Source organism: Hyperoodon ampullatus (assembly GCF_949752795.1).
Source record: "Hyperoodon ampullatus genome assembly, chromosome: 12".
Classification (NCBI taxonomy): domain Eukaryota; kingdom Metazoa; phylum Chordata; class Mammalia; order Artiodactyla; family Ziphiidae; genus Hyperoodon; species Hyperoodon ampullatus.
Genome location: NC_136925.1, coordinates 80231859 through 80257461, shown reverse-complemented (window position 1 = coordinate 80257461; position 25603 = coordinate 80231859). Strand labels below are relative to the sequence as shown.

Here is a 25603-nt window from a genome sequence, read left to right as displayed (position 1 = left end):
CCCCGGCTCCAAGAGGGACTGCCTGGGAGTCTCCCCGCCTGAGGGCGAGGATGTGTCTGCCAACCTGGCAACACAGTCCCCACTCTCCGTTCTGCTACGACAATTTGAAAGTTTTGAAAAGTTTTCTCCCCAAAATCAAAATCAAAACAAGTTCTTTAAAAACAAAGTTCCCAGGGCTTCCCTGGTGGCGCAGTGGTTGAGAGTCCGCCTGCTGATGCAGGGGACACGGGTTCATGCCCTGGTCCGGGAAGATCCCACATGCCGCGGAGAGGCTGGGCCCGTGAGCCATGGCCGCTGAGCCTGCGCGTCTGGAGCCTGTGCTCCGCAACGGGAGAGGCCACAACAGTGAGAGGCCCGCGTACCGCAAAAAAAACCCCACCACCACAACAAAGTTCCCATCTCCTCAAAAAATTTCAGAGAAACACAAACATAAAACAAAGCAAGCACAAAATAAAGTTTTAAGGAGAATAATTTTCTTATCCTAAGGTTACTAATCCTGGCTGAGGATTAGTTAGTCCACAGCTCATCATGTGAGCACAGCGAGCTCTGGAATCACATTCACATCCCTTCTTAGCAGTACTGAACGGGGGCTGGTGCGTGTCTCTGAGTTGAGAGAGCACATGTGTGACGTGCCCGGGCACACGTGACGCCTGGCACGTGGGGACAAACTTCACCGCATGCTGGACCGTCTGAGCGGGCGCTGCCATCCGGCTGGTGAGATTCCCAGTCCCTCTCTAAACTGTGTATTTCAACTTCTGCTGAGTGAGGACTAAACCTCTCCGGTCCCCGGCCTCTGGGGATGCGCTCTTCCTCCTCCAAGGGCTCCTCGAGTCTCCTCACGGGCCCGGTGAGCGTGTCCGTGCCCCCTGCACTTCTCTAGAGGCTGTTCTAGCTCCGACCTTTTAAGTCTTACTCTCATCTTTGACCCTTTCCTTTCTATACTTATAGTTTCGTTCTTCTAAACGTTTTCCAGCTGCATACGGAAACTTTCTAATCTCTACGTAAAGCTCAGCTTCTTCACAAACTTTCATTCCACAACAAGTACACGCCTCCTGAGTACTAACATTCCAGGTTCTAGATCAGGCTGGAGATTGAAAAAATCAGTTCTCGGAACAGACACAGGAACAAATACCCTCCAAGTGCACAGTTACGAGGGGCTCTGGTAGCATGGTGCGTTATTCCCTACAAGATTACGTGGGGTGGGGGAGTGGGGGGAACATGGCATTTAAATAAATACGGAAAGGGAGAGGGTAAGAATCAATGATAAATAAAATATTTAAATATCAATAGTCACCAGAATAATGGAGTAGAAAACTTGGTAGCTTCCTGCACTAACACTTAGAAGCTCTATGGCTTCTACATCTGATGTCTACAGACCTGTAATGAAAGTGACACAGCTGGACTATGTAACGTGTTTACATCATTTGGGTCATACATTTTAATTTCCATTTTAGGCTATTTGGATTATTTCTATTTTTTTCAAGGGTCATTTTTCACATTTAAAAAAATGCATATATTTCTTTATAGGAAGGAGTTAGCAATAAAGACACAATGATTGGAAAGGGTGTAGCAGTAAAGACACAGTGACTTCGCCAGAATTCAAGATACACTGGGCTTCCCTGGTGGCACAGTGGTTGAGAGTCCGCCTGCCGATGCAGGGGACACGGGTTTGTGCCCCGGTCCAGGAAGATCCCACATGCTGCGGAGCGGCTGGGCCCGTGAGCCATGGCTGCTGAGCCTGCGTGACCGGAGCCTGTGCTCCGCAACGGGAGAGGCCACAACAGTGAGAGGCCCGCATACCGCAAAAAAAAAAAAAAAAAGAAAGAAAGAAAAAAGATACATATGTATACAGGAACTCTAACAGAAAATTTTATGACATATTCTTGTTAGGTGTTCAGGTAACTTCCAAATACATGTACAATATATATATATATATGTATATGGCTATCTTTAGCTGCTGTTTCCAAACCCCTAGAGGGGTTGTTCCACTAGAGGATGGAAAACGCCATTTCTGATTTACATTAGGGTACTCTAACTGGAGTCTTTTTACTTGTCCTGAGTTCAGTGTCGCACACACTCACCTGTGACTTGCTTATCTGGAAGAGAAGGGATTGGAATGGCTGACCCAAACTTTACCAGTAGACGCTCATATAACCAGTCAAAGTGCTTATACCTGTGGTTTACAGATCGATTAGTGTTCTACAAAATAAGGAAAGAGAAAAACGTTACCAATGCCAACTACGGGAAATGAAGAAAAAAGCAAATTGTGACTAGTGATGCAAGCATGATTCTGCTTTGATAACTTGGATACTTACAGTAGGTGTTAACTGATATTCAATGTAGCTCTTCAGACCGTACATTTTGGAGCCCTTCCTGGGATCTGCTACCACACAGTCAAATGTAGAGGTAGGATAAACCCACATTGGGCCATAATCTCCAACCTACACAACATTGCAGGGAGAGTTAATTTTGTTACATGGAAAAATAATAAGTATAATTGATATAAATCATCAAATGCTTCTTTTTAGGACTAGAAGTCCTTAGGAGGGTTGTTTTTGCTCTTCTTTGAGAAGTTATTTACATAAATGCTCTCTGTTCCTACTAAGGTTATATTTAAAGACACACTTAATGGGAGAAGCCCTTCTGCTCCCACGTGGGGATCGCAGGCCGTGGAGAGATGCCGATCTGCCTTTCCTCTAGAGAGACGGAACACAGTCTCTCTCTAGTCCAGCTGTCTTAGTTATATGTAATGAGGGGCTAGTTTTTAAAAATTTCAAATCTATTGCAGGCTAAGAGTTCTGTGAAATATAAAGTTACACACTTGGATGTCTCAGCAATGCCAAATTGCTGTCAAACTTCCTCTACACTTACTCTCATTTTCTGTATACCCTAATTCTTTATATAGTTCTAATTCTTTTTAAAGGGGAAAGGAGAAGAAAGTGAGGTGAGGTATGAAAGTCCAGAGGCTATTAGGTCAGGATGGTAACTGAGGCCCAGAGAATTTTAATAAGGGACTAAAGATCTCTGACAACAAGTTATTATGATTCTCCAAGAGGGAGCCCAGATCCAGAAAACTCTCTTAAAGCTGCAGAGCAGGAATCTTTAAGAGGGGCCTCTTGGGAACTTCCCTTAGTGACTGGGACCAAGAGAGGCGACTCTGATCAACTAGGGCCCAATATCCACAGGGTCACATTTTATTAGTGGGTAGGGTACTGCACCTTAAAAGCAAAGGACCAGGTCCCTACTTTCTCTTGGTTTTCTGAAGGCTCAATGGCTTTCCTCAGCTTCCTTTTCCACACAGGAAGCCCACACAGGCAAGCCTGCCTATGGGCCCAGTTTCACCTAAAACGTGTGGGACAACTCAAACACGGGGGTCTTTTAGCTCTGTTCCAGGACTCTCCTGCTTATGACCAAGTCCCCTGTGAGAATCTGAGGGGCAAGGCCATGGGCTCTTAATTCTGTGGAGTTAAAGAAAAAAACTAAAATAATCTCTAACCTAACCACTCAGAAGATAATTATCCCAAGTTTGCTTTGAGGGGAGAAGGAGAAAAGGGCTCTGGGTCACAACCCTTCTCTCTGGAGTTTTCTAGGATTTCAAGCTTTTCAAAGAAGTAGGAACAAGAAATATAAAAAATTCAATATCATTCTTGCAATTTTATCGAGTTTCCCAGGACCCAAAGATTACGGAATAAGACCAGATCTTTCCTCCTTGTTTGAGTCCATGGTGATTATATTCAAGGCCGCTTGCCCTCCTGGCCTGCCCCCAACTTACAGTTACAGGATTAAATCAACAGGGTCAGAAGATAGCTATAGTTCTCTTTGCCAGAATTTCATCTGGAAATATACAGCTAGATAACATTTAGATAGAAAATCTATCAGCAGTCAACATTTAGGTGAAACCACAGAGCCTGTGTCATGTTATGTAATAAGCTAGTCAAAGACAGATATACTTAATGGTGCCATTAACTCTCAGCTTTTATGTCCTAGCTCCTTATCATGACTCGACAGCTGGTTTATTGAAAGAAAACTATTACCAACATAGTGGAAAAGGCAACTTATTCTGATGACACGCATGTACTTCGCCAAGGTAGAAACCTAAATATCTGAATTGGGTTTTTTAGCTAAATATGTATGGCTAGTAGAAAAACAGCATGTAAAAGCTACTTCAAGATATTTTAGAAAAATTATTAAAAATACGTAGGTACTATGGGTGTTGTCTGTTCAATTACTAACCGTCTGAAAGGTAAAAGTAAAGAATATCTAAACAATATAATAATGGGCATTAATTCATGCCAATTATTTTTAGTACTCTTAAAATACTAATACACACTGTCAGTTACTTACTTCGAGCATTAAACATGTTTAAAAATACTTTCCAAATGACTAATAACCCTCTTAGCTTTAAGGTATTATAAAAGAGCTTAATCAGAAACAAAGCAAAAAAAAAAAAAGAACAAACTTACAATGATAGGAATTTTCTCTTTGGATTTTGCTAGTTGCTTGGCCAACAAATACTGTTCCATTCCAGGTTTTGCAAATCCAGGAAATCTAATCATGAGGATAAATGCTTGTGAGTCTTATGCTTTTCCTTATAAGAATTCTACAGCTCTCATCCACATTTACTTAATACGACAGTTTGAACTTGTTCCGTCTTTCGGATGTACTAGAACTAGGAAACTATGGTAAATGAAACCTAATGTAATCAGATTGTTCAATGGCCAATTAGTCATTTAATTAAGCTTTATCTGGTAAGAGGACAGTTTGACTCCAGAAGGTGTGATATTTATGGGCACTCTATTTGCTTGATCTGAGACACTCTATCACCACATGAAGAGTGACGGGCAGACGAGAGAAAATGTCCCCCAGGTACAGAGGTAGAAAGTACTGAGCACATCAACTGAGATGACCACATGGGGTGAAGGCCAGAGCTGCCTTTCAACATTCTCCCTCGGGAGGCCACAATTATCCCAAAGAAACCGCCACTGTTCCTAAGTACTTGTGTCATTTTCTTTGGGAACTGCCTTCAGAACCAGTCTATGAGACACACACACAAAAACAGTCTCCTTAGTAAAGAGACTCTAAACATAATAAACTTGGCTATTTCCAGAAATCAAATCTACATCCGAAGCAAAGTCCTAAAACTGAAGAAAAGCTGGAATAAATGCATGGCCATCCAAAGCGCTACTTGTAAAGAAGACAAGATTAATCTGGGTTTTAGAATTTTTCTTTTTTTTTTAATAAACGGGGAAAAAATCCTCAGAAAGCAAAATACCTAAAATAGGAAAAGAAATCTTATTTCTACAAAAACCAGCTGTCTTACTTCTGATTTCATTCCTATACCAAGTTACAGGCCAATGTGATGCTCTCAGGGGCTCATATCTTTTCCTTCATTCTGGACTGACCTCCCTCCATTCTCTTTTCCCTGGACCTGCTTTAAAACACAGCTCATACAACAGAGTAAAAGAGCTGTCTAGGAGCTTGATGGCCTTGGGTTTGAATTTCAAGTCCCACACTTAACAGCTATGTGACTTTTAGAGCGTGTCTCCTTATGTGAAGAATGGGACCAATACGACCTACCTTTAAGGTGGTAAGGGAATTAAATGAAAAGATTTAAATAAAGAGTTATCTATATAAATCTAAAGGCCCTAGTACGTACTCAGAAATTAAAATGATTTCTAATGACGCCATCAGCTCTTTGGAAGTATTCCCAACAGCCTCAGGTGGAGCTTTCTCTGTGCTGCTCCAGTGTTCTGAGCATACTTTTGCTCTTCAGCTTATCGCGCTGCAATTGCCATCAGCCATTTGTACATCACAGCAGACTAGAAGTACCTTAGAGAAAGCATTTGTATTTCCAGGACCTAGAGGAATTATGGGAATATACTAAATGCTTAATGAATTAATGGGCTAACCTGGAACACTTTTATTAAAGAGCCTACACTTTTGCTAGAAAATGCTGATGGAGAAATTGGGGCATTACACATAGCAACAATTCCTTGACTAGACTGTAAGCTTCTGGGTGCAGAGAGCACATGTCATGCTTCTTTTGGTATCTTAGTGACCACAGCAAAACTCTAGAGCTGACTATGCACGCATTTAATACTTACTGAACAGCAGTGCAATTGATTAATTCTTTCAGTATTATCAAGATGTATTCTTGTAATGCTCAAGTGTACTTAAGTGTCTGATCTCTGTTTCTAGCATAAGGTTTATGCTCCATGACTGGAATACAGCTGTTATATAAAATGGATTAACCGCTGAAAAGTGTTAATATTAAAAAAATTTTTACAACTGTTATAAGTAAGTCATTTATACATTAGTCTAGTTAAATAAAAATATGTAGGGTTTAAATGGCTCCCAGCACCACAGAAAGAGAGGGATGCCTCAAAGGTGCAGGTGCATATTAGGACTCCTTCAGTTTGGTTTCAACCTAGACTGAAATTTTAGAGCAGAAAGAATTCTTAATTAAAGCCAATCCTTCACTTTAGAGATGAAGAAAGTTGAGTTTGAAACAGGTCATCCAACTTCCCCACGATCATACAGCCAGCCAGAGGGCAAGCATGGAGCAGTGGAAGCCACAGGGAAGTGGAGTCAGAGGCCTGGCGTGAGGCAGAACCTCACGAACTAGCTACGAAAACTCAAAAATTCAGCTAGACATGTTTGTCTCACAGGTCCTGCTTCCTCATTTTCAAAATGGGGCTGAGGGATACATTATATTAAAATGGGTTTGAAATATACTTTGTATTTAGGTTTAAAGAACAACTGAGGGTAAGGCACGTCACTACAGACCATATTGAGAACTTCAAATCTCACTCTAAGAAATAGGATACAGTCAGGAATGACTGATTGTACTATTCATGCAACTGAGTATGAAAATACACAATGGAAGAAACTGGACAGAAATGCAGGAGAAGTGTGAGCTAAGATAACTCGTTTAATTACCAGATGGTATTTAAATACAAAGGAGAACTTGCAGGGCTCATTAAACTTACACACATGTACATCGAGACCTAGAAACTTGGTATCTAGATATATATCAAACATGTTTACAATTTTTTTCCAGACATAGACTAACGTTCCTTGATATCTGCTTGGAATCATGAACTTGGAACAGAGAAAAAGTATGAGTAATTTTAGAAAAGCTATTTTAAATATAACTGCTGTAAGAAGAGTATTTGAAGATAAATCATATGGAAGTCACAAACTGCATCTCCTTCAAGCTACACTGGTGTAAACTACAGACTCATCCAGAACTCTCTACTAGGGAATTCCACAGGGCTGTGTCCATATTCACCCCTTCCCACATGCTTTCCTGCTAAGCACTGTTCCTACAAGGACCGTTCAAAACATTAAAAAAAAAAAAAAGAATAATCTAAGTGAAAACAAAGTTCTAAACACATTAAACATAGTAGTTGAGAGTGTGCTCAGGAAGCTGAGGGACCGGACTGGAATCCCGACTACAGATCACTTACCACCTGTGTGAACCTGGGCAGTTACTTAACCTCTCTGGGCTTCATTTTCCCAGAGAAATCAGAGATTATATGTACCACAAAAGGGATATGAGGGTCGCATGAGAGAATACACACAAACTGCTTTGCACAAAGCCTGGCACATGGTAAAAGGTCAATAAACAGTAAAACGTTTAAAAGGAAGCTATCATGATTATTTTTAGCTTTCCTGTGGCATCAGCAATAAAAACCTTAATATGTCATGAGTTAATAAAGGTAAAAAAACAGTATTTAGCAGATCATTAAATGGAACATATATTTCACTTTAAAATGAAAAAAAAATTTTTAAAAAGAAGCTTCCAAGCTAAGAGCCAAATAAAAAATAAACATGATCAAATTGCACCCAAAACTCTGTAGATCACTGAAAAGAGAAAAAGCCTCTTTGTATCTTGTATCTGTTTCTACAGAGAGTTCACATTGCCCCAACTCCCTTACACCTACTTGTTAAGCGGCAGCTTCATGGAGGAGGTGCCCGCACGGCTGTTTCCTCGCGGGGCACCGCCTGCTTCCGCCGCCTCTGAATCCTTGAAGTAGGCAGAAGACGACTTGGGCTCATCCCAGTCTTCATCCCAGTCGTCATCGTCGCCAGTTGCTGGAGGTGGGCACAGAAGATGGTCAGTAAAGAAAGACAAAAGAAAGAAGGGATGACTTAATCTTCTGGGGGTGGGGGTCAGGATTATAACAAAGATGTGAAGAGTATAGGCTCTATAGTCAGGCAGTGTTGGGGCTTGACGATTCGGCCTTTTAGCACAAAAGACAAGTTAGAAACAATGTCAAGAGGGCTGTTAGTCCAAGTAACTTCAGATAAATGCCGACTATAAAAACACTCTGTGGTATATAGGGAAGGCCTTCTAGAGGCCTATACGTTGATAAATCTAGCTTGATAAACTTGCAAATAAGCAGATCAAATACCCTTTAAGCCAAGAGACTGGGGAGGACAAAAGGGTGATAAGAGTTTTAAAAAGGAATGTTGAACACTAATAATAATACAGGTGAGAGAAGGACAAGGGGGTGGAGGGGAAAGAAACGAGATAAGTAGTAACTGACCAGCATCAGGACCCTAACATTCTAACAACAATCTCTGTGTCAGATGAGGTGCTGCCAGCTTTCCTCCCTCCCTCCCTTCTTCTTCCACTGTTCTGTGCCTCTGTCTCCCACCTCTGATGGCCTGAGGAGCCCCTTTAACATTAGGCAGGGAACTGCCCTGGGATCTCCGCCCTAAGAGTACCACGACGAGAAGCCCAGAGACAAATGCCAAAACGAAAAAAAAGATGAGAATAGAAAGTATTAGAAGGATCTGGGCCAAGAGCCCTGGAGCCACGTCACGTTACTACAGAAGCAGATGTCAGCAGTCTAGTCTCAACGTTTCTACCCAGCCCACGACTCCTGGTCCTGCAGCAGCCCAGCTCCTGTCCATGAGTGGGAGCTGGAAACCAGCACCTGTGCCCTTTATGGCTCCTGCATGCAAGTCTCCTGCTGTTTAGCACATTCAGTTCTTGGCAAAATCTGCTCATACAGGGATCATTAAAAAATAACGGGTTGGATCTCTTAATTTCAGAACAGACATAAATCGCCTTTCTTGTTTCCTGAATTGTTTCTCCTTTTAGAAATTCCTCTTTTGCCTCAGTATTTCCATTAAGAACCCGGGAGTCAAACAGGGAGTTAAGGAAAAGACAGAACAGCTACGTTAGACATCACAAACCATGTGACCATAAACCGTTGAATGTGGCAATGAACCATATTCAATCCGTGTGCACATTTTTTTGGCCCAAACGTGTGTTAGTAGCTAAGATTTTAAAGTGGGAAGATGAGATGAAAATCGAGATTTCTAGTCTCTCTGGACCTGTGGTGGTCCAGGAACACTAGCTCGGTTCTCCGGCAACGGCATCAACCCGCCAGCTAGAGCAGAGCTGCCCACCTCCGTCTTCCGCGGCCCCGCCCCACAGGGCTGCGTTGTTGTTCTGCTTTATGAACGTGGGCCCTGCAAGCGTTTGCATTTGTGACTCCTTGACAGCTAACTGAGAGTGGACTAAAGACCATAATTAAAAACTACCTACATTTTGACCCAGCAAAATAAGTTTGCTATTAGTGAATAAGAGCACCTGAGAACAGTTCCTTTGATTAAATCTATTTTAACTCCGATGGCCTTTAAGGGTGGGTGGGCTCCATCACCAGCAGAGCCCTCTTCCTCACCTGGTCCCTGGTAGGCCTGGGGATGACCAAAGGCAGTGTCCCAGTTGTTGGAGGTGCTTCTTTGGGCTGCAGTCCCCTCGGGCTTGGCTCCCCAGCCATCCGAGCTTTCCCAGTTTCCAGATTTGGAAGCATTCCAGGCTGACCAGGGGTCATTGCCACTGCTGACCTGATGCTAGGGGTAAAAAAGGAGAGAGTATTCGTGACTTCTAGAAAGCACTACTCAATTCAGTAGGAATCACATAACAATTGAATTGGGGTGCTGAAAAAACGGATAGAAATTTAAAACAATTTAAAATTTAAATAATAAAATTTTAGAAACATGTAGGAAAGCACAAAAGACAGGATCAACCGAATTTTATTGTTAACAGTTTGCCATATTTGCTTAGAAACTTTACAACCAATAACAAAGAGACTCCCTTTCTTTTTCCTTCCCCCAAGTAACTACTTTTCTGAACCTGTTCTCATTCCTGTGCATGTTCTTATACTTCCACTGCATATGTAATGGAATATGTAACGTATTCATAAATAACAAATGCTTTATATTTTTCAAACTGACCTGAACAACACTGTACTGTATGTATCTCTTTGCAAGCTGTCTTTTTTCTTTCACTTAACATTATGTTTTTGAGCTTATACTTGCTGGTAAGAATATGTATTATTCACTTTAACTGCTTGATAGTCATCAGTTGTATTTTTAACTGTTTTAATTTTTATTTGAAAAGGTAATATGTTCCCAGTAAGAAAAAATTCCAATAGTATAAAAAGATATGAAATTTTAAAAATATTCCTACCACCTTAAAATGCCAGTCATTCTCTCAGAGATAATGACTCCTAACAAATGCCTTGTATATACTTAAACATGCCATGCAGAGAGAGCCTTTTTGCTTTTAAACATATTATGTGAGCCCAAATTATATTTTCTGCTCTGCACTTTTCTTTTGTTTTTCCATTTAATAGCCTAAAACATTCTCCTAGGTACAGCAGCACATGGATGACATCATTCTTTTACGTGACTCCACAGAATTCCACTGTATTTATTTCCCATCATCTAAACAGCATATGCTGATGCTCATTTATCTTGTTTGCAGTATTTTGCTACTGTAAATAATGCTGCAATGCACATCCTTGTACATCTTTCCTCACATGTCCAACAGATGTATGTGAAATTCCCAGAAGAAAAATTGCTGGACTAATACAAGTGTGCAGTTAGAATGGATAGATTCTGTCAAACTGCTTTCCAAGGAGATTGTACAGTCACATTCCTACACTCCTTCTACACGCCAATGGGTGGTGTCTTGCATAAAATGGGGCTACCATACTCCAAAACTATTTTTAAAATATTTTCTCCCATTATTCCTTAGCATACTTTTATAGTTTAATTATTAATATTATAAACAAAATTTTGGAATGGGCAATACATGGCACCCAGTATCAAGGAATACTGCAGTAAGAGTACCTGTAACCCACCTCTCACCCCTGGCTCACCCAGCCCTGAGGCAACCAGTTTTTTTTGTTTTTTGTTTCCTTAATTTTTAAATTTTAAATCTTCAACCTGTATGGAATTTACTTCAGTATATGAAATAATATAGGAATCTAGCTTAATTTTTTCCTGTAGTCATTCTGTTGTCCTGACATCACTTAATGAACAATCCATTTTCCTCCACTGATCTGAAATTCACTTTTATCGTATACTGGACTTGGGCCTATTTCTGGATTCTATTCTATCCTAGTAATCTATTCATACTAGTACCAAGCTACTTTGGAGTCCATTAGACAGAATACCGTTAGTACTTTACCATAACATCTTTTTTTTTTTTTTTTTTTTGCGGTACGCAGGCCTCTCACTGTTGTGGTCTCTCCCGTTGCGGAGCACAGGCTCTGGATGCACAGGCTCAGCAGCCATGGCTCACGGGCCCAGCCACTCCGCGGCATGTGGGACCTTCCCGGACCGGGGCACGAACCCATGTCCCCTGCATCGGCAGGCGGACTCTCAACCACTGCGCCACCAGGGAAACCCATCATAACATCTTTTATTGGTTTATTTTTACACGTGAACTTTAGCATCAGCTTCACGTTTTAAAACTAAAACAATCTTTAGTTTTAGCATTAGCATGTCAAGTTTAAAAATCATTTGAATCACCTTAAATTTACAGATAAACTCAGGGAAAACAAATAGTGCCTTTAAAAAAATTTCAGGGCTTCCCTGGTGGCACAGTGGTTGAGAGTCCGCCTGCCGATGCAGGGGAAACGGGTTCGTGTCCCGGTCTGGGAAGATTCCACATGCCGCGGAGCGGCTGGGCCCGTGAGCCATGGCCGCTGGGCCTGTGCGTCCGGAGCCTGTGCTCCGCAACGGGGGAGGCCACAACAGTGAGAGGCCCACATACCGCCAAAAAAAAAAAAAAAAAAAAAAAAAAAAAATTTCAATACTGAATCTATTTTTTCAAGAACATGGAAGAGCAAATTTTTCTCTTTACTCAAGTCTTCCTTCTCACATAAAAATTTGGGGGTTAGTGAGAGAGAGAGAGAGAGAGAGATTGGGATTTGTAAGAAAATTACCCAAACGGCCTCAAACACCTCTCTAATGTTTTAGAATGCTGTCATGGTTGATCTTTTTTTCACTCTTCATCAATTGACATACAGGGTGGATAACTGCCTGCCACCTATCAGAAGCATCAAAAACAGTACATGTTTTACAAAAGGAACTATGATTTCATTCTAACATCTCTATACCTTCAAGAAAAATTAATGAAGTTACTAGTGATTCTGCCTGAAGTCAAATATGAATAGCAGAAAGACATTCATCCTCATGACTGTGAATTTCTGGAACATACGGCTGACGAGGAGCTACTCTCAAGCCACTGCAGTGCCGACTGGAAATGAAGGCTGCCGTGCTGAGGGCCTGACAATCACACTTCATTTAAGAGAACCCTTCCTTCCATAGTTTTCTGTAAGTAGGGGTGTTTTATTCAGCAACATATACTCTGTGCTCTCCAAACTAAACTATGAGGTTTTGGTTTTAGAATTAAAAACTTCAAAAGGTACAGAAATGTTGGATAGTAGGATGACAGTAAGTACAGGCATTCATTGTCTAGCATTTCTATAAACTACTGAGGAAAAGGAACAGAAGGGTTATAACTAGAACAACAGGATGAGTACAAGTTCAGCACTGCCATGACAGTAAGATCGTGTTGGCAAACTGTCCAAGAAGGTTTTCATCAATATTGAGGAAGCAATGGGATATGAAATTCATCGCCAAGTAACCTTAAAACATTAAAACTTATTAGGACAGAAACACATAACATGACAGTTCTTTTCTTTTTTTAATTAATTTATTATTTTTTTTGCGGTACGCGGGCCTCTCACTGTTGTGGCCTCTCCCGCTGCAGAGCACAGGCTCTGGACGCGCAGGCTCAGCGGCCATGGCTCACGGGCCCAGCTGCTCCGCGGCATGTGGGATCCTCCCAGACCGGGGCACGAACCCGTGTCCCCTGCATCGGCAGGGGGACTCTCAACCACTGCGCCACCAGGGAAGCCCGATAGTTCTTTTAAAAACTACTTTGTTTATACGCTGTTTACAATAATTGTTATCTTATTTGGTTACAGGTACGATCTTAGCTCTCTACCTGGGTTATGAAATTCTTTTTGGCAAGTCTAATAACTTTGCTTCTCTCTGTTTTTTTCTGGAACATTCCTTCTCTCTTGTTTCAACCTGACTCCTACTGATAAATCTTTCAAAACCTGACCAACTGGCAATCTCTCCAGCTTCTATCACTGACTTTTTACGCACTCTCTCTCTCTCAGGTGACCTCCAGGGTCCTTCCTCTAATATCAATAACTAACAACCAGCTGGCAAAGCCTTCATGGTCTGCTTCTCTCTGAAGCCACCCTTCCTGCACTTCGGCCTCTGGCTTCTTTGCTTTCAACTCCCAATACCCCTTGTGCACCTTAACTGCGGGCATCTGGTCACACAACAGTCCACGCCTCTGCTCTCCTTTCTTCCAGCTCCTTCAATGTCTTCATCCTCTCCTTTCCCCTCCTTTCAGGGCACCAAACCCCTCCCGATTCTATCAACCACGTTAATTAGAAACCGTTCCTTAGACCTCGCTCACCACAGAATAGATTCCAAACTCCTTAGTCCATCAATTAAGATCCTACCTTTTCCTTCCATGACATTCCCTGTCCTCACTACTTGCCACTAACCCTCACTCTGTGCTTCAGCCCGCAGCTTCCCAGACTTCCCTGTGTCCTTGCCTTTGCTCAGGCTCTGCTCTCCATCTGCGTGCAAAGCCTTCTACCTCACCTTCCTAGATTCTGGCCCAGTCCCACCCCACGGAGGGCGCTGGCCTCCGCCTGCTGGCTGACATTCAGTCACATCCTTCCACTTTCTCCCCAAGTTAGTCTTCCGTTAGAGTTATTGGCGTATCGGTGAGTCATTCCCACTAGCAAGTCACGGGCAAACATCTCCCCTAAAAGGTTCTTAAAGTGCCTTACATAAAGTGGCAAAGACTCAAATTTTTTATTTTTCTTCAAGTGGCGAACTGTGATCTTCTTGGTCATTTGTATGAAGTAGGTATTCTTCTAATAATAATAGATTATTATATCTATTATTCTTTAGATATTCATCTGACCTTCATAACATTACTATTATTTCACAAAGAGGGAAATCAGAGTTTCCTCATGTATACTGACTTGAGTCTCTTCTAGGAAAATAACTGGCTGTGGACGACCACAGAATAAGTGATTTTCAGCACTGCCATGCTCTTAAAATAACAATGCCTTCCTAGTTATAAAAGCTTATCAGTACACTGTAGAAAAGCTGGAAGATACTGACAGGTACAGATGGACAGAGGGATGGACATATGTGTGATAAAGAACAGTAAAATGTTAATGGTAAAATCTAGAAGGTGGGTATATGATTATTCATTCACTATGAAGTTCACTTAACTTTCCTATGCTTTAAGTTTTCGCAAATGTTGGAAAATCCAAAAAACAAAACTTGCACATACAAACAGCGCCTTCTGAACTCCATGAGGATGTATGCAAGGGACAAGAGGTCTGTGCCCATCAGGCTCACCAGTGATTTCTTGTTGCCTATGAACATGGGGCCTGCATGTAGTAAGTGTTTAGTAAATTACTTGCTAAATTAAAACACTCACAAACACTCACATGTCTGTCTGGATCTCTATTATGAATGGATTGTCACCTGCCTTGCACTGGAACTGGCTGATTGTGTCTGACTCGCCCCCTAACTCCCACTCTAACTAAATTAAATGCTCCCTAATGCCAGAAGCGATGTAGTCAACACATTTGCTGATTTAGCACTCTAAATTTTTTTTTTACATCTTTATTGGAGTGTAATTGCTTTACAATGTTGTGTTAAGTTTGTGCTGTACAACAAAGTGAATCAGCCATATGCATACACATGTCCCCATATCCCCTCCCTCTTGCGTTTCCCTCCCACTTTCCCTATCACACCCCTCTAGGTGGTCACAAAGCACCGAGCTGATCTTTCTGCGCTATGTGGCTGCTTCCCACTAGCCATCCATTTCACATTTGGTAGCGTATATACGTCAATGCTACTCTCTCACTTCGTCCCAGCTTACCCTCCCCCCACCGTGTCCTCAAGTCCATTCTCTACGTCTGGCACTCTAAATTTAAAAGCTATCCTAACCTCATAAGACAAAACAAAGAAATATATTTACATTGTCTTTACATCATGAGACAATCTAAATGTATCTGCTGAAAGGAGCCTGTAGAGCAGAAAGACAGAGAACGGAGTCTGAGTGGCCATGGTGGGGTGGCGAGCAAAGCGTATTCCTGAGATAATCGTAGCAAAGCTGTGCATCTTACAAATACATAATATGGGGTAAAAGGGGACAAGGATAAGAACATTGGTCCACTGGTTGAATTTTAAATCCCTTATGAAACTGTAGAAATTTGACTGACGTAAATTTCTCATGGGTGCAGCAGTTAAGAGCTAAAGCTCTAGAGGCTGTCTATCTGGGTTTGAATCCCAGCTTTACCACTTACTAACTGTATGAATTTGGGCAATGTACTCCATCTCTCTTAGTTTCCACTCTTACAGAATGGATATAACATCATAACCTTCCTCATAAGATTTCTGTAGGAATTCAATGACATAATGCATATAAAGCACCTAACAATATCTGGCACATGGTATGCATTCAGTAGTGGCTATCTTACTACATGGGGGCTCATCTAGAGTATGCAGAAAAGAATGAAGACTGGTAATCTTTGAGTAAATCCCCATTCGTTTATGCTTTAGAGGAAAAGATCAGTTATATTTCCAAATGGCTTCAATGACAGATCACGTTAATAGAGAAACTTTTAATTAAATAAGTGATTATAGGCACTTAGGATACTTTCTATTTTAGCCAAAGATCCATTTCCTTCAGGTACATAAGAGAAAGAGGAAGAAGACAGAACTGTTTTGCCATAAAAGCAACTCATAAATTCTTGGGGGACTTGGCACGTTTTCTGTGTGCTAAATGCTGAGCTCTTGCTTTTCTTCAAAGCCTAACCCCTACTGCAACAAACTGAGCTACACAATCATTTGGTTTAATGATCCTTTGGCCTCTGACTTCTTTGCCGTCAATTCCAAGAACGCCTTTTGTCCCTCACCTGCAGACATTTGGTCGCACAATGATGCATTATGTTCTTCCGCTAAGGTTTCAAACTCTGAGGGACCTCTCCCATCCTTTTCTCCCAGCCCTCCCTCCTCTCTCCTTTCTACTGAGCAACGGCATCATTCTCTTCTTTCCCCACCTTTTACGGTACCAAAGCCATCCAGACTCTGTAAACTCCGTGACTAAAACTCCTTCATTAGACCTTGCTGTCCATGGAATAAATCCATCAATCGAGTCTCATCAAAAGTCTCCAAAGTATAGGGCCTCCCTGGTGGCGCAGTGGTTGAGAGTCCGCCTGCCGATGCAGGGGATACGGGTTCGTGCCCCGGTCTGGGAGGATCCCATATGCCGCGGAGCGGCTGGGCCCGTGAGCCATGGCTGCTGAGCCTGCGCGTCCGGAGCCTGTGCTCCGCAACGGGAGAGGTCACAACAGTGAGAGGCCCGCGTACCACAAAAAAAAAAAAAAAAAAAAAAAAGTCTCCAAAGTATAAATCCCAATTGCCCTTCCAACTCCTATATGTCCCACATTCTATGTTGCCATGCCCCCAAGAAGAGCTTTAGTAAGATACTTCAGCTGAAACAATCACCTCACTTGGGAAAAAAAGGATTACTTCTAGGGGTTTTAAATGTTTATTTCCTCTTTCATTCAAGTTTGAATTTTACCTTATTTATGGAAGAAGAAGGAGAAGGAGAAGATGAAGAAGGTGGTGATTGGCTGAGACTTTCAATACAGCCAATCTGAGCCAAAATATCCACCTTAAAATAAAAAAAGGTGCTCGGTAAACGAAGGGGAAAAAAAGAGTATACCAAAGCTAACAACAGCAAATGCATAGCAGGGCTAAGTTCACCAGAAAATTCCAGCATGCCACTCATGCACCAAGATTACATGCAAAAAGCAAAGCCCCTAATGTATAGTAGTGGTTTGTCTTCAGTGCATTAGTATATATTCTAAAGACTCTTGCTGTCATAACACAACATCACTGAAGCACTAAAAATAATTATAAGCAGCACAGAAGGAATGGAACAAATATCATGCAAGTCATACAGCCAATGAAAAAAAACTCCAGAGGAAAAATGTAGCCAAGCTTTTAAAAATGTTAGAATGTTGAACCAGGGCTTTCAAAGCCACCAGACGTGTGAGATGAGCAAAGCTTCCTGGAACCACAGAGCCACGGAGAACCTACCAAGACCGGCTAAGAGCACAGAACAGCCTGCGAGGTCGTGAACTCTGTGTGCTCCTGAGCTGACTGGCTTGGTGTGCAGTGTCAACATGAGAACAGATAACTGATACACCTTGTGGAGCTAGGCAATGGCCAAATCAGCATCGCTATTAGGAGGACAACCTTGGAGCCCAATTTCCAGGCTTTGAATCCCAGCTCCACAACTATCTAGTAGGGAAGTCATTACTATTAACATTTATACAGTGTTACGAGAATGCACTTTTCATGTACAACCTTCTTGTGAAGAAAGTTGTACCATTTGTAGATGTAAATAAACTTGGGTTTGGAAATCAACTAGTAATACACAAAGAAGACAATCAAGATGGAGTAACTGGGATCCAGTTTACGCTTCCACTTAAAACTAAAAAAGACAAAATATATGAAACTGTCTTCAAATCATTAGACATCAGGCAATAAAGGACCTGCCCTCTGCCTAGAGAAGACTTTCCAGGCCATGGATCAGGGACGGGGAACCCATGCACAGACCACTGGTCTCTGTGAACTAAGAAGACAGAGCTGGGGGTCTGGGGCAGAGTACTGAGAAGCAGAAAGCTGCACAGAGACCTCTGGAGATGTGTGGGGGACGGGACGGGACGGGACCCCAGGCCTTAGGCTGAGTACTGATCAGCGTGTGCACGTGAGAGAGCTGCCATATGAAAGGTTAGGTATCAACCCCTTAGTAGGGCGGTTCTCACCAGCCAGAACGGAAAACCTCATGATTCATAAGGGTGACAGCAGGTACAGCACTGAAAAGGCTTTTGCCTCCACAGAGAGGCAAAAATATCCCTAGACTGAGCATTGCTCTGGTCCCACTCTAAAAAGCTTAAACTGAAAGAATTAAACTGTTTCTAAGTAACTTTCTTTTAAAGAAAAACAAAACAAAACAAAACACTAGTCTGCAACTGCTGACCACAAAAATAATAGGTCTGGTTTTGTTATATTTTGCTACTTTGTTGTTACTTTGCTTCTTATATGACATCCTTGGGCCACCAGGATGAGTAAGAATCAAACTCTTACTTCTGACAATGGGCATCAGTGAAAATGCAGTAAGACCTGGGCAAGGGCCTGTTTGGAAACAACAGCTAGATCGACTTGATTCACTGGTTTCCCAGTATGTTCTCCTGGTTTCAGGCGAAATAAGTTCTTCTGGTTTCCCAGTTCAAGACATGGTCTAAGAAGAACTTTCACTGCACACGTCATGAGACAACACTGGGAGAGGCTGGGGGCAGATGGAGAGATGGGCAACAGATGCCTTTATTTCTCTCTGTGCCCACTTGAACTAGTTCAGACTTCAAGGGGGATCTAGGTCTGAGAATTAATGAGAAAGGTAACTTATACTTCATCAAGGTTGCTTTCTGTTTGGTGTTCTACCAAACCAGCAAACAAGAGTACAAAGAATATATAAAGGTCGCTGCCCACCTGGTTCCTTACAGAGGATGCCCAAAGTTCAGTACAGGTCACCACGGACCATGCGGTTTGACAAGTCTACCAGGTAAGAAGAGTTGTTAATCATGGGCTCACTACCTTGCGTATTATCATCTCGGGGGAAAGGCTCTGGAAGCGTTCGAGGGCCCATCTTATTACCATACAAGGAAATCCTCAGTCACATACATCTACACCCTATCGGTTATGTTGCCATGGCCGATTGCACTGCCATACCCTAATATATACGCTTGGAAGGAAAGAAGGAGGGAAGGAACTTCCAGAGTAAGACTTTGGCCAGGGATATACAACAAAAATGAATGGAAGGTTACTGGTTTTGTGAAAGCTGAGGTTATTATGTTTTTGTTTGTTTTTTGCACCTTATCTGCATGACTGAGGCATAAATGTCTTTATCTGACATTTCTCATTCATGAAATGTTTAATAACCATGTGCCAATTGTGTTAGGAAGTAGGACTAGAAAGCAAATAATGTGATTCCTCCATAAACCAAGAACATTTCAATCAGTTTCTGACAAAGGCTTCTCGTTCTCAAAAAGGCCTACAGAAGGCGTAAAATTGTCTTATGTGAAAAGCCTAATTATTTCAGCTCAAAATACAGATAGAATTTGTAAAATTTCCTATTTTGTTATTTATAGATCTTTTGCTAAAAGCACATCATCTAATACTACAGATAAACCTCTAATGATTTCAAAAAACCCCTTATAGAAATATAAAACTTGTACATTCTTTAAAAAATAAGGCTAGATCACAACAACAGATTAAATCAATTTGTAGCCAGTCACGTCAATACTACTGACTGGAAATTACTTCCCAAAAAGCTTAAATGACTTAACAGATCCTTTATTAATTCACATTCTGAACCCACAGATGTCAATTCCAGGTATTTATTTTTTAAATAGAGTAAACTAAAAGAATAAGATTTGCCTTAAAAAATGGAAAATACTTGTACTAGCTTAGAGAATTTACTTATTTTTTTAGCACGAAGTTTTAAAATAGGTAGCTTTATGTGCCAAACAGGATGATGCTATAAGTAGCAGAAGACAATTTGATAGATCTGTCTAATAAAGGTCCACGTGAAATGGGCTTTTACAGACATTCCTCTGATGATGGGTTGGGAGTATAACAATGCTGACTGGCCCTTCACCAGGGCAGTTATAAGGTAAAAACAAAACAAACCCTTTGCTTTTGTCATTTGTTTCCTGTTAGATAAAGCCAAATAGCAACAAAACATCCTAAAAAATAAATTTCGCCAGTGTGTATTTTTGAATGGGTCCCAGATGCACAAAGCTGTCTTATGTAAGGCAAGGGTCTGGGATCAGGAAAGCATGGAAGGTTAACATCACCAGCCTAATTCAGTTTTGAAGAAAAATGTCAACAAATCCTGTATACAGATGTGCACAACCCTCCTTACAAAGCCCTGTAACTGAGTAAAAGGGATTCCTGTGTGGCTGGGAGAGGGCGTGGGCAAATAGAGAGAACCTTTGCAACAGGGGTTTTGTAAGGAGAAAGTCTCAGTAAGCAATTATGAGATGTCCACAGCATTACAGACCTTATTTGAGATAATGAAATAATAAGCCTTTGTGAAGGTTTCTTTTGCTGATTTATTTTTAAATGGACTACAAAATGGCCTAAAAATGGCCTTTTTTTTTTTTTGAGAAATGCGAAAGCAAAATGTAGTTCCAACATAAAATTACTATTTCCTTCCTCATTCCTTAATAAATAAAAGTTCCCTCATAACAAATACCATCACACTGAAAATCTCTACGTAATAAAAAAGATGCTATGTCCCTAAACACCCACTTAACTTTGAGCATTTGTTTAATATCCAAACTGTTAAAAATAATTAAACCCCTACTAAGTACCACGTATTGTTCTAAACACTTCAGAACTTTCTTCCATTTACTCTTTCCAACAATTCTGTGAGGTCTTACAGATGAGGAAACTGAGGCACACAGAAGCTAAGAAGCTCACCGTGAGTCACACAGCAAGTATGAGATCTGGGAATAAAATCTAGGCAAGGTCTGGGATTAAAACCGAGCGTTTTCCTGCCCTTACACATCTAAAGGATGCAGGACACTCCTATCTATAACTATGGCTCGCAAAGGCACTCAGGGTTTTAAAGTGGAATGAAAAACAGAGCATAGAAAAAAAGCAACATTTCAGAGAAACAGAAATGGGAAAGTCAGGAAGAGAAACTAGATTTGTGGGGAAATAATGAGTGATTCTGTTCATGCAGAGTCTGAGATACAGAGGAGACAGGCAGATAGCGATGCTGAACAAGAAGCTGGCCACTGAGCAAACTGAAGAGAAAATTCAACACTGGAGAGAGATTTCTAAGGAAATCTTCTGCACGGTTAGAGAGGGTAGAAGAAGGAGACAGGTTGGAACAAAAAAGGGTAAGTGGATTGAGACTGTTCCTTGGAGAGGGAAGAGGTGAAAAAAGAAGGAGATATTTCTTAAATGTCTTCCTTGAGTCTGACACCACGTTATACCAGTGGCCTGGTCCTCCGACAGTTCAGGAAGCAGCCACGACTCTTACGAAGTGGAGCCAGACTGTCAACCCAGCTCTAACACCAAACGTTACACCAGGCTTCCCACCGCACCAACGCACATGGAGAGGGGGAAGGCTGGGATGAGAAACCGTGAAACAGAAGAACAGAGATATATCCAAGGGCAACTGGGATACAGTGTGATAAAGAAAGTAACAAGAATTTTAACAAAAGGAGAAGCAGTTTATTTCAAGTATGTACACCTTTCTAGTTTAAAAAGGATAGAAAAATAAATCCCTCAAGTCAAAAACCTTCAGATAAAACATCTAGGTTTATACAACTTTCAATTAATGATTAAGCCCCATTGTTCTTTTAAAGGTACAAACAAAAACTTCCCATTAATTTCTCAAAAGTAAGTTCTACAAAGAGGCAGTAATCTAAGAGTTTTTAAAAAGATCTATACTGAGAACCTTTTTATAATCAATGATATAATTTAAACACTAATAGCTGGGAGAAAACCCAAATGAGAACAACTATTAACACATGTTTGGTAATAATGTCTGAGATTCATTTCCACCAGCGGGTTAATTCATTCTAGTGGCACAGCTACTAACAGGAAATGCTCCTGAAACTGTAAAATATCAGATATATGACTAATAATGAAACCAGTAATAACCACTAAAAACCATTCTTCTTTTCTAAAGGTACTGCAATAGCTGTCCTCATCCAACTTAAAATCTGTAACAGAAAAAGAAAACAAGAACCTGACTCATTTCTTAGATATCCTTCAATAATTTTTCGACACAATTTGCATCTGTGGTGTGTATATATTTAAACACAATAAAGATAACATTACACTAGTGATATGCCTTTTTAAAAGCCCATTCATCCGTATCTGTATATATGAAGCTACCCTCATTCTTCTAAAAGCAGCCCTGCTTCCCATGGTGTGGCTGTCCTGTAGTCTATGTGACCAGCCCCGACGGATGACGCACACATTCTAGGCTTTGCTGTTACAACAGTGCTGCAGGAAACTTCTTCTCCTGCCCAGATGGCTGTGTTCTGAGAGCAGAGCTGTAAGATCAACTCAGAAGTGCTGGGTCAAAGAGTAGATGCACCTCAAATATTAATATATATTATCAAACTGTCCTCCAAAAAGCTTCATCGATTTATCCTATACCAGCTTCATACAAGGATGCCTATTTGAACACGCCTTTCCTCACACTAGGAGTTGAAACATTTTAATTCTCTGCTAATTTGATAGAAGAATTTCAAAATGAGCATTTTCCTATGTTTACTGGCTCTTCGTATTTCTTTTCCAATGAAAAATCTGTTCATATCCGTTGCCCATTTCTTCTGAGTTGTTTACCTTTTTCCTACAGATTTATAAGAGTTCTTTGTATATTAACAGAATTAGCTGACATCTCTGGCATGTTAGAGTTTTTTTTCCTAGTTGAATATTACTTAAAAAAATTTTATTTATTTATTTATTTTTGGCTGTGTTGGGTCTTCGTTGCTGCATGCGGGCTTTCTCTAGTTGCAGCGAGCGGGGGCTACTCTTCGTTGCGGTGTGCAGGCTTCTCATTGCGGTGGCTTCTCGTTGCAGAGCACAGGCTTATAGGCGTGCGGGCTTCAGTAGTTGTGGCATGCGGGCTCAGGAGTTGTGGCTCACGGGCTTAGTTGCTCCGCAGCATGTGGGATCTTCCCAGACCAGGGCCCGAACCCGTATCCCCTGCACTGGCAGGCGGATTCTTAACCACTGCGCCACCAGGGAAGCCCCTTACTTTTTGACTTAAATATATCAATTCTTTCCTTAATGGCTGCTAGAAATTGTGCTGTGCTTAGAAAGACCTTCTATATTCCAAAGTTAATGAAAAAAATGTTACCTATATTTTTTCCAAGTACTTAAAAAAATAAACAGCTCTATCATATTTCAAATTAAATTGTTCCAACACATTTAAAGAATAATGCATTATATTCCTTTGACATTTACAGTTCTAGTCTATACCTCAGCCAAGTGGCTGGACTGTGTTTTACAGGTAAAGGGTTCCCTTACATACTAGAAAGGAAAGAAAAAGATGATAATGGGGATTGGGATGATGCATCAACATTATCTACCTCTACACCAGTCACTGCACTTACCTCTGTGATTGCTCAGTAAGAAGCTAGAACCAGAAGGTACCCCAAGCAACCTGAAATTAGGAGTTTTAAGAAAAACAAAAGGAAGTGCTATTTTACATATTAAGCTATAAATAAATGTATGAACTAATTACTGTGAAATGCAGTACAGCTTAAAAATACAAAGTCAATGAAGACTCAGACAAACTAAAAAATAACAGGCTCAAAATAAGTTATTCAAGAACATCTGCAGATGGATGTAACCTCCTAGAGAGATCTCTCTAAAAAGATATGGTTTAAAAGATACAACAGTCAGAAAGTTGGATAACCAGTAGCTGAATGCGAGGCTTTAACCTGCCTGTGCAGGAAGAAGGCCAAACTGAAAACAAGTGGTGCTGAGGAGACTCAAGGGATACTGATCAGAGAGTGTGCACCGTGTACCGAGCTGAAGGGGGGCCCTGCCTGCCTGACGGCAGAGAGGAGCGGCCTGGCTCCTCTGACCCACTTACCTCCACATAAAACTGTCCTCCGAGAGCTAACACAACGCCAGACTAACTAGAAAGGCCCAAGAGGCATATCCCTGGAACAAAAATAGTATTTTCTTACTGACATTCAGAAAATGAAGTAACGGGCAAACCTGACGGCCACATTTTTAAAAGCTGCCAATTAATAATGGTATTTATAAAACGTACCACAGTTTTGGCCCATTTAAGTTGTTCTCATATCCCAGATAACTGAGAGCATAGACGGCTGCTGAAAATATTTTTATTCAAATGCTTAAATTAATTCATTATGGTCATGCTTTCTGTATTTTGTTACTCCTTGTTTCGGTTCATTTTTTTCTTTGCTTTCAAAGGATCTGATTAGATTTAATGTCAGATTGGATTAGTAAACCCTAACTTTAAAAAAAAGTCGGTTATATTTTCTTCAAAACAACCTGGAAGAAAAAAATTAGACTTATGCTGATCAGTTTATATGGTTACATTTAAATACTGAGGAGTCTTCTTCATAACATAAAGTTTGAGCCTGATTTTGAATTTGTGTTTATGAGCTAAAGTACTTCAGTCTACCTTGAGATATATGAAACAGGTCCCCGAATTAAAATAAGATGAATATGAATATTCCCATCTTTTGTTTCCTTCACTTGTTCTATGATCATCTCATTATAATTCCACTTTATTGAAATGTCTTTTTTACTTAATGCAAACCCTTTCACTGATGTTTCTGTAAAACTCAGTGACTCTCAGCTGGGTTGACTTTGCCCATTTGGCAACAACTGGAGACCATTTTGGTGACTGGAACCAGGGTTGGGACGGGGGTGGGGGGAGGCAGGGAGAGCGGTGAGTCCAGGCCGGACACGCTGCTAGTCATCACAGTGAGGAAGCATCAGGCCCCAAACGTTAACAGCTCCCAGGCTAAGAATCCCTGGTAAAATGTCAAGTAAGGGTTACCTACTATTTCTTCACACTTTATCTTGAGTAAACTTTAACTGGCCAATATTCTTAGGTATTACAGATTAACAAAATATAGGAGAATGCTCAACTCTGGTGATAACCTCGCCTCTGAATTTTAAATATCTGAGCCAGACAATGTGTAATTTAGGATGTCCACAAAAGCTACTTAAAAATGTATAAAATCTGCAGTTAACATATGGTAACAGTACTTTGAAAAACTCTCTTAACAGGTTAAGATATAAATATACTGTAAGCAAATAATTATAAGTGATATGATTATTAGGCTTTACCTAATTTAAAGCCTTTATGTAGTTAAAAATGTCAAGAAGTAATATCTCCTAAAGCCCATTCATTTCTAAAGATGTAGGAGGCAATAACATTTCCATATCCATCTTCTCAATTTCCTTACTGACACTGGCTCTGGATAACCACTTAGCAGTAACTGAACCAGGCAGAGTCACCTAAACTGGTCAAATTCCTTAAAATTACTGTGAACTTGCAGCACAGTTTTCTCAAATGATCCCACTCTTCTAA

The 25603-nt window shown here is 41.0% G+C and overlaps 1 protein-coding gene across 1 annotated transcript in view; it reads right to left on the bottom strand.

The window, feature by feature from the left end:
* The window catches only part of SNX9 (sorting nexin 9), a gene marked incomplete at its 5' end in the record, with an annotated part of 87440 nt that overhangs the window by 21955 nt on the left and 39882 nt on the right, over nucleotides 1-25603 (bottom strand). Inside the window, 5 exon segments of the mRNA XM_079716397.1 lie at nucleotides 2082-2199; nucleotides 2316-2441; nucleotides 4464-4548; nucleotides 7947-8097; nucleotides 9699-9864. Of these exon segments, the coding sequence (XP_079572523.1) occupies nucleotides 2082-2199; nucleotides 2316-2441; nucleotides 4464-4548; nucleotides 7947-8097; nucleotides 9699-9864 (646 nt within the window).